Source organism: Oncorhynchus clarkii, chromosome 8, assembly GCF_045791955.1.
Source record: "Oncorhynchus clarkii lewisi isolate Uvic-CL-2024 chromosome 8, UVic_Ocla_1.0, whole genome shotgun sequence".
Classification (NCBI taxonomy): Eukaryota; Metazoa; Chordata; class Actinopteri; order Salmoniformes; family Salmonidae; genus Oncorhynchus; species Oncorhynchus clarkii.
This window is the reverse complement of record NC_092154.1, coordinates 30,969,287-30,979,286: the sequence shown is the minus strand read 5'-3', so window position 1 is coordinate 30,979,286 and position 10,000 is coordinate 30,969,287. Positions and strand designations below refer to the sequence as shown.

Sequence of the window (10,000 nt, the reverse complement as noted above, 5' to 3'; positions counted from 1 at the left end):
TGTTTCTGGGTCATATTCAGGTAGACGACAAGACTACTGACTGGGGTTAGCTTATTGTAAGTGTGTGTGTGTGTGTGTGTGTGTGTGTGTGTGTGTGTGTGTGTGTGTGTGTGTGTGTGTGTGTGTGTGTGTGTGTGTGTGTGTGTGTGTGTGTGTGTGTGTGTGTGTGTGTGTGTGTGTGTGTGTGTGTGCGTGTGCGTGTGTGTGCGCGTGTGTCTGTGCGAGACAGCCAGAGGGCTCAAGTCTCACGGTTTCCATGGTGTTGTTTACAAACAGGATTCCTCCATTGGTGAATGAGAAGCCTTAATGACAGGACACGGTGTTGTGCTCATAATACACACACACACAGCTTTATATTGGTTATGAAATCAAAGCTGAAAAGTGGGTTATGAAGAAACAGTTGTGTATGAGAAGCAGTGCAAAAAAGAGCCATTTGGTCAATGCAATACTCTCAACGCTTTCCCAGGGTATTGGGATCAGACAGTTATCTAACCTAACCTTGCCTCTAGTGTATGAAACAACTTTGAACTAAATCTCTGTTTTCATTGTTGGCTAAAGTGGAAACAGACTGGTAACCAGGCTAACTCAAGATCCATAGCAACAGATCTCTGGTAAAAGGGGTGTTTCAGGGTCTACATGGAACTCAAAAGGTTTCTACCTGGAACCTAAAAGGGTTTTTCATAGGGCTCTCCTGCACTCTAAAAATGTGGGGTTCAACAAGGGTTCTTCTAAGATCCTCAAAGTTCTTCAAAGAACCTTAGAGTTCTTGGCACTGAACGTGGCCCCCAAAAGGTTCTTCCAAGAACCCAATAGGAGGTGGGGTTTATCGAGGAACCTCCTTAGTTGGTGGGGGTTCTTGCAGGAACCTAACTGCCCAACTGAAACATTTAGGTGCAGGCACTTCACTGAAAAACGTAAAGATCAATTTAAGGTAATGTTTGTCCTTTGTATGATCTACATTTATTTTGTTTAATGATGATACCATCTATCGTTTCATATTTGTGCCAATCTTTCAAAAACAGAAAATGGACACAAGTCAATGGATATCAATCAACAAAGAGGTAAGAATATTTTGAAGGCTAGCTGTATTGAGTGCAGATGACTAAACTGCTCACCTTTGTGTCTGTGTCTGCAGGTATGAAGACGAGGAGGCATACAAAGGTATGTCAATAGGTATTGGTATGTTATTATGCAGATCACATTTACCATATTCCTCTCTTACCTCTTCAATGAATATCCCATAGGCCTCTACATTATGGACATGGTATGTGTATGAAAACCATTATCAAAACCGTTGTTTTCATTCACATTTACCACAAATAACAAGGTATGAATACTGTAGTGTGCATGTTTTGTTAATCATCTGTATAATTACTATTCTTTGGGATTCACAGACTTCACCCTCCCTACACCTCTGATGAATATAACAGGAAACCTGTTTGATCACCATGCTCTGCAAAATCATTCTGGCTATGGATACGGAGAACATCAACACATTAATATCAACACACCATTGGATTTGGGGCTCTGCTGGGAGTTTACCTCATATTTAGATTGTTTTATTCTGCTTTGCCTCTAAAATCATAATAAACACTGAGAACTAAAATATCGTGTTATTGTTGTGATTGTTATGCATATTATTATTAATATTAATAATAGTAATAGGGGAGGGGGGGTAGTTCAAAATGAACCCCAAAAGGTTCTTTGAGGATCCATTAAAAGGGGTTCTTTAAAGAACTTATAGGGGTTCCCCCACAGTTTCAATTTGACGAACCCCTGAAGGACACTCCAGGAACCTTTGCTTTTTAGAGTGTATGGGGACAGCTGAAGAACCCTTTTAGGTTCTACATCCTTCTTTACTAAGAGTGTAGGGTTGGTCACAGCAGATGAAGAAAAACAGATCCTATGTTTTCAATGACTCTTCAATGTATTTGGAACAAAGAGTTCTCTGATATAACCTTGTCTGCCATTATACTATGATGCATCTTAGAACCATGGCAACACCCGGATCCCTGGTATGTGGTTGGTTGAAGAGGTATACAGTATTAGGGTCAGTAACAGCAGGACCATTTAATATCCTCCCCCCTCCCCCCTCTCTCTCTCCTCTCTGCCTTCTTTTCCTAGTGGGTCCCAGACTACAGAGTACAGTTTATGTAACAGAGGAAACAGATGTGGGGAGCATACAACTACTCTCTTTCTCTCTGTCTTCCATTCTGTCTGTCTGTCTGTCTGTCTGTCTGTCTGTCTGTCTGTCTGTCTGTCTGTCTCTGTCTCTGTCTCTGTCTCTGTCTCTGTCTCTGTCTCTGTCTCTGTCTCAGTCTCAGTCTCAGTCTCAGTCTCAGTCTCAGTCTCAGTCTCAGTGTCTCAGTCTCTGTCTGTGTCTCAGTCTCTGTCTGTGTCTCTGTCTCTGTCTCTGTCTCTGTCTCTCGTTGACAGACTGAGTTAGACTGGACTAGAGGTCTGCTTTGGGACCGATTTTCTTCATCCCGCTCCTGCTGCTTTTCGTACCGCGCCCCCTCCTGCTGCTTTTCGTACCGCGCCCCCTCCTGCTGCTTTTCATACCGCGCCCCCTCCTGCTGCTTTTTGTACCGCGCCCCCTCCTGCTGCTCTTCATACCGAGCCCCCTCCTGCTGCTTGCCGTACCGCGCCCCCTCCTGCTGACTTCTTGTCTGACACCAACCCGCTCCCGCAAGAAGTGGTCCCGAATCCGACTGCAGTCCCGTTATTGTAGGTGTAGCAGCCCAGGTCCCAGCCGTTTTGAGATCACACATATAGGCGTATTTGATCTTGCACGCCTCAAGAAAGAGAGGCAAGGTAGGCCACTGAACGTAAATCAGCAAGAATTAGGCTATTCGAGTTTGTGAATATTGCTAACAAACAGGTGCTTTAACACGAGAACACGTACAAGACAGAAAGACGACCGTTCTCAATAATCTGCGGGACTAAAACAAATTTTCATTCCAAAATTGTCTGTCTGACCGCCCGCTCCTGACCGCAGCATGAAAAATGCTCTCAGCCTGGCCACAGGTCCCGTGGGATGCCCTCGGGAATGCAGCTCTTTAGCCTACACCACTCTGTGTGTACTCTTTACAATCAGTGCTTTTCTGTCTTTTTCTGTTAATAGTGTCTATTAACACATGTGTTTCAAGGTTTAAGTTTTGTTCTAAACTGGGTGGTTTAAGCCCTGAATGCTGATTTGGCTGACAGCCGTGATATATCAGATCGTAAACCATGGGTATGTCAAAACATTTAGTTGTTACGGCTCTAATTACATTGGTAACCAGTTTATAATAGCAATAAGGCACCTCGGGGGGTTGTGGTATATTACCAATATACCACGGCTAAGGGCTGTATCCAGGCACTCCAGGCAAGTGTTTAAATTGTGCAGTATTAGCAATAGTAAATACGATTGTGGTATCAGCCGTTGTGATGTGTGTGTGTGTAGCGTGTGTGTGTGTTTGTGTGCAGAGAGTCAGTGCAGATGGTCAGTCCAGTTCAAGTGTTCAGCAGTCTGATTGCTTGTAGATAGAAACGGTCTCTGAGTCTATTGAGATCAGACGTCATGCTCCGATACCATCTGCCCAACGGTGAGGGAGTAAACAGCTCGTGGCTGTAGCGTGTGGGGTCCTTGACGATGCTGTGGGCCTTCCTCTGGCACCGTTTCTAGTAGATATTCTAGATGGGTGGGAGCACAGTCCCAGTGATGTACTGAGCCTTCTTCAACACCGGCTGGAGGGCCTTGTGGTTGTGGACGGAGCAATTGCCGTATCAGGCCGTGATGTGACTAGTCAGGATACTCTCCATGGTGCAGAAGTAGTACTCGGAGAGGTGCCGTGCCGTGTTTCCTAAGCCGCCTTAGGAAGTAGAGACTGTGTTGCACCATTTTGACAAGAGTGGTGATGGTTTTGGTCCATGTCAAGTCATCGGTGATGTCTGTGTAACCAGCTCAGATATTTTTTGTTTTTTTCCCTAAGGGTTAAAGCTAGCATTGGGTTTCTATTTATCTGATCCTAGATCTGTTGTTAAGGTCAACTTCTACCTCCTGGAGCCATGTGACTTCCCAGAACACTTTATAAACACAGATGGGCAGTGGCGTGGAACCAGGTTGGGTTGGGTCGTAGTGTCGGCACAGAACACTGAGCACACATGCAGCTGGTTCTTCTAGGAACAAGGCTCTTTCCAAGACACCAAGACAGGGGGGGGGAAATAGTGGTGACCAGCCAACCCAAATTGAAATAGCCTAGGCACTGTTGTTTTTAGTTGAGCGACGTCAGAGAGAGAAACACTCAATGTAAACTAGTGGGACTCGTCTCTGCTGGTAAACGCAGCTATATATCCAGATACATCTCTCGCTCATCCCCATTGCGAGGGCTGGCATGAAGGGCCATCTTCTCCACTGTGAACCAATCCTGAATAAATCTGTCACCTAAATTCTAGCCATTCCCTGTTAACGGCAGGGTTATTTCCATACCTCAGTGCCTCTGAAGTACATGTAGCCATGCTAAGAACACACACTACATGGCCAAAAGGATGTGGACAGCCCTTCAAATTAGGGGATTTGGTTATTTCAGCCAGTTATTTCATTGCTGACAGGTGTATAAAATCGAGCACACGGCCATGCAATCTTCATAGACAAACATTGGCAGTAGAATGGCCTTACTGAAGAGCTCAGTGACTTTCAATGTGGCACCGTCATAGGATGCCAGCTTTCCAACAAGTCAGTTTGTCAAATGTATGCCCTGCTAGAGCTGCCCCGGTCAACTGTAAGTGCTGTTATTGTGAAGTGGAAACGTTTAAGAGCAACAACGGCTCAGCCATGAAGTGGTAGGCCACGCAAGCTCACCAAACGGGACCGCTGAAGCACTTAAAAATCGCCTGTCCTCGGTTGCAACACTTACTACCGAGTTCCAAGCTGCCTCTGGAAGCAACGTCAGCACAAGAACTGGTCGTCGGGAGCTTCATGAAATGGGTTGCACACAGGCCTAAGATCACCATGCAAAATTCCAAGCGTCGGCTGGAGTGGTGTAAAGTTTGCTGCCATTGGACCCTGGAGCAGTGGAAACGCGTTCTCTGAAGTGATGAATCACGCTTCACCATCTGTCAGTCTGATGGACGAATTTGGGTTTGATGGATACCAGGAGAACACTACCTGCCTGAATGCATAGTCCCTACTGTAACGATTGGTGGAGGAGGAATAATGGTCTGGGGCTGTTTTTCATGGTGCTGCCTAGGCCCCTTAGTTCCAGTGAAGGGAAATCTTAATGCTACAGCATACAATGACATTCTAGACGATTCTGTGCCTCCAACTTTGTTGAAAAAGTTTGGGGAAGGCCTTTTCCTGTTTCAGTATGATAATGCCCCCGTGCACAAAGTGAGGTCCATACAGAAATGGTTTGTTGAGATTGGTGTGGAAGAACTTGACTGGCCAGCACAGAGCCTTGACCTCAACCCCGTTGAACAGCTTTGGGATGAATTGGAACGCCGACTGCGAGCCAGGCCTAATCGCCCAACATCAGTGCCCGACCTCACTAATGCTCTTGTGGTTGATTTGAAGCAAGTCCCCGCAGCAATGTTCCAACATCTAGTGGAAAGCCTGCCCAGAAGAGTGGAGGCTGTTACAGCAGCAAAGGGAGGACCAACTCCATATTAATGCCCATGATTTTGGAATGAGATGTTCGACGAGGAGGTGTCCACATACTTTTGGCTTAGTGTAGCTGACACCAGTAACCAGTCCCTCCAGCCTCACTTGTCCTGGGTCTAAAGCCCTAATTCCCTGCTACAGTGGCTGACACACACCTGCAGGAGAAACAGGCCTGGTGTTGCATCCCAAATTGCATCCTATTCCCTATATAGTGCACTAATTTTCACCAGGGCCCATAGGTCTAGTGCACTATGTAGGGTATAGGGAATAGAGTGCCATTTGAGACGCTGATCTGGTGTTGTGTGGGTGAATGAGGATAAACCAGTTCCACCTAATGGAGCTGTGCAAGAAACCTCCAGTGGGGTTTAGAGAATGGCACCAATGCATGTTCTGGGAGAGGAGTTGGAGCGGGTGAAGGGAGGAGAGGGAGAGACAAGGGTGCAGCTGCAAAACACTTTTTTTGGGGGGTGGGGGGGGGGGGTTACTGCATACTGTAGGTTGGACCTTATTAGCTTACAAAAAATAATAACTCCCATTAACAAGACTTGGGGTCACTTTCTTTGCCAACAACACTCCACCACCACTACACCTCTCAGGTTAGACGTTACTCTGGGACCCATGGCAGGATGTGCTGTGGGATCGGTTTACCCTCCCCAAATACTAACCATAGCCATGAGTTTTTAAAAACAAGAAACTGATCCCAGATCAAATGTCTAGTGGTAACGTTCATCCTAATCTGCTAACACTGACATAGTTCAGCACCTCCTCTCCACCCCCTGCTGTTGCCTGTTGCCTAGGCGAGTTCTGCGCTCTGATTGGCCCATCGACACGAGGGCTGTGGAGCTCTGATTGGCCCATCGACCCGGGGGCTGTGGAGCTGTCTGCTGATTGGTGGTTGGGGGTGGTGAGGTCAGCAGACAACTCTACTGTTGGGAGCATCGATTTAACAGGCTGCCAAGCGGCGTGCTCACACACAAACACACACACACACACACACACACACACACACACACACACATATGCACACACACACACACACACACACACACACACACACACACACACACACACACACATATGCACACACACACACATATGCACACACACACACACACACACACACACACACACACATATGCACACACACGCAGTGGACTGGCGGGAGAGTGCGAGGGGGAAATTTGGGCCGGCAGGGTCACCTCTGCGGGGGTGAGATGTGAGTGATGTCATGGTGTGTGTGTGTGTGCGTGTGTGTGCGTGTGTGTGTGTGTGTGTGTGTGTGTGTGTGTGTGTGTGTGTGTGTGTGTGTGTGTGTGTGTGTGTGTGTGTGTGTGTGTGTGTGTTTCGTGTGTGCATGGTTGGGTGTACTATCATAATCTCCAGGGAAGGCATCTCTAGCTGTACTAGACCCACACTAGGGAGCTAGGCATGCTGGGTAATGTCAGACACCACAGGGGAAGTGGCTGGACTGGGTACACACACATGCCTGTAAACATATGAGGCCTAAATATTACAACCTAGTGCTTGTAATGAAGTCTATATACTCTGTCCTTTAACAAACCAATGGAACGACACAAGCCAACACATAATGACAAATGTACTTGTAATGTAAATAGATATAGATACACAGCCTTCTTACATGACATATTTTAATACACGGCGGCAGTGTCAATTGTAGCTACAGCCGAAACGAACCTTACCTGTATCAAGAAAGCCTTTGTACCTACCGCCTGTGAGTCCCTGTATCGTGTAAAAACACAGAAAAAGTCACAGTGATGGGATTGATTATATTAGCTCAGTTGGTAGAGGATGGCGTTGACAACGGGTTCAATTCCCAGGACTACCCATATGGAAAAGGTACGCAGGCATGACTAAGTCACTTTGAACTTTTGAACACACACACACACACACACACACACTCTTCGCACTCTCGTCACTCCATTGTCTTTTTACTGTCTATTTGGCAGGCGTGATCGGAGTAGTGAAGTATGAAGTTGCATGGCGGTTGTGTGTGTGTGTCTCTCCAACGGCACTGAGGGGAAGTAGACGTCTTCATTGGGCGGGGGGAGTTCTAAAATAGAACAGCACAACCCCTCTGGAATGGAAAACTCTCCTCCTGTCTTAACCAAGTGCTCTGTGGTGATGTTTCACTTTGGAAAATGGAAATATCACTGCAATAACACACACACACACTATCACTGCAGAGAATATATTTAGACTAATATGCCTTGAAGACACATCTTCTGATAGAATGTACATTTGTGTGATATGTATGAGTCCTGGGGTGATGTTTGAGAGGTACTGTATTTCCAGAGTTTTCCTAATGGATTCAGTCATGTTCTGTTTCAATGTGCTTCATCTGGTTGGGATCTGGTCTGCAGCACAACTCTGTAGGAAAGTGAAGGAGAAGAGGGGCGAGAGAGAGGGAAGGAGAGAGAGAGAGAGGCAGAGGGAGGGAGAGAGAGGCAGAGGGAGGGAGAGAGAGCGTCGGGGGGAGGGAGGGAGAGAGAGGGATGGGTGGAGAGAGAGAGGGGGAGAAAGTAAGAAGAGAGAGAGGGGGAAGGAGAGGGAGAGAGGCAGAGGGAGGGAGAGGCAGAGGGAGGGAGAGAGGGAGAGGCAGAGGGAGGGAGAGAGAGAGGCAGAGGGAGGGAGAGAAAGAGGGCAGAGGGAGGGAGGGAGAGAGAGGGAGGCAGAGGGAGGGAGAGAGAGAGGCAGAGGGAGGGAGAGAGAGAGGCAGAGGGCGAGAGAGAGAGGCAGAGGGAGGGAGAGGCAGAGGGAGGGAGAGAGAGAACGTCAGGGGGAGGGAGGGAGAGAGAGAGAGGGAGGGGTGGAGAGAGAGAGAGAGGGTGGGAGAAAGTAAGAAGAGAGAGAGAGAGTGACAGAGAGACTTTGTGAATAGAACTAGGGGCATTAAGTCGCTGACAACAACAGAAAGACAGGACATATGGAGAGGGTTGTGGTGCTGGATGTTGACTGAGCTTGTGCTTTGGACCTTGTTCTGCTCTGTGTCTCCGTGTTTGTTTGTGGTCTGGTGTGTCTATGATGTAGGCTGGTTTTCCAGGGACAGTGGATACTGAGAGCAACAACTGTCATGTAGCCATGGTTCAAATGGTCAATGCTTCTGTTTCCATGTTGTTAGTTAAATAATACTAACCATCCTCTTTTCTCTCTGCCTCTCTCTCTCTCTCTCCCTCACTCTCTCTATCCCTCACTCTATCTCTCTATCCATCACTCTCTCTCTCTCTGCCTCTCTCTCTCTCTCTCCCTCACTCTCTCTATCCCTCACTCTCTCTCTCTCTCCCTCACTCTCTCCTTCCCTCTCTCAGAGTATAGGTAAAGGCTCGTTGTGGTCCATAGATCCAGAGTACCGAAACAACCTGATCCAGGCTTTGAAGAAGACCCCGTACCACCCCTACTCCCCAGGACTGGTTACCCCCTCCACCTCTCCCCCCACCTCTCCTCAGGCGTATCACAGGTAGCTGACATACCTCTCACACTCTCTTCACACACTCTCTTCATTCTGTCTTTTACACCTTCTTCATATCGTTCACCCACTTCTTCCCTCTTTCCCTAAGGCATATCACAGGTAGCTACACACCTCTCGCTTACACACACACACACACACACACACACACACACACACACACACACACACACACACACACACACACACACACACACACACACACACACACACACACACACACACACACACTTCCCTTGTGTCCCTTATTCTCTCCCTCTCTTTTTGACCCCTTGCCACCCCAATTTGTCATTGACATTCCCCCCCTAGTTTCCCCCGTTCCTTCCCTTCCTACCTCCTCACATCCCCCTCTTCTTATCTGCTTCTATAATTCTTTGTTCCCCCCTTTTACAACTCTGTCCCTCTCCATTACCTTCCTTTCCTCCTCTCTTCTCTCCATTCTCCCACCTCTCATTCCTCTCGTTTTCTCTCCTCTCTGGTCACCCCAGTGGGTAGCTATGTCAGAGAAAACCACTATAAAGCTTTTTCAGTTTTTTCTCTCTGGCCCTCCATCGGTCAGCCAGTCAGTGGGCAGGTTGGCTCGCAGAACCACTGGACTGTGTAAGACCGAATAATTGGCTCAGTGTAAAACGTAAAAGTGTCATTTTTAACAATGAGGGATGGGGAGGTGGAACAAATTGGAGGCCAGTTTCCGGATGCTGGTAGAAAAGGGAAAGATGTCAGTTTCTCCATTACATTATACAGCATGAGAAAGAGGAATAAGGCAAATACGTTTTCTATTGACAGAGACTTCACACCCGGGGTCCCTAGCGGCACTTTGACTCAGTAGCCCACATGCGCGCGCACACGCACACAGAAGAACCCATGTGTGGAAA

At 47.5% G+C, this 10,000-nt stretch overlaps 1 protein-coding gene across 1 annotated transcript in view; it reads left to right on the top strand.

Moving 5' to 3' along the window:
* The window catches only part of LOC139415262 (forkhead box protein N3-like), a 51,936-nt gene that overhangs the window by 22,725 nt on the left and 19,211 nt on the right, over positions 1 to 10,000 (top strand). Inside the window, exon 3 of the mRNA XM_071163231.1 lies at positions 8,968 to 9,116. Within this exon, the coding sequence (XP_071019332.1) occupies positions 8,968 to 9,116 (149 nt within the window). The remainder of the gene's footprint in view (positions 1 to 8,967; positions 9,117 to 10,000) is intronic.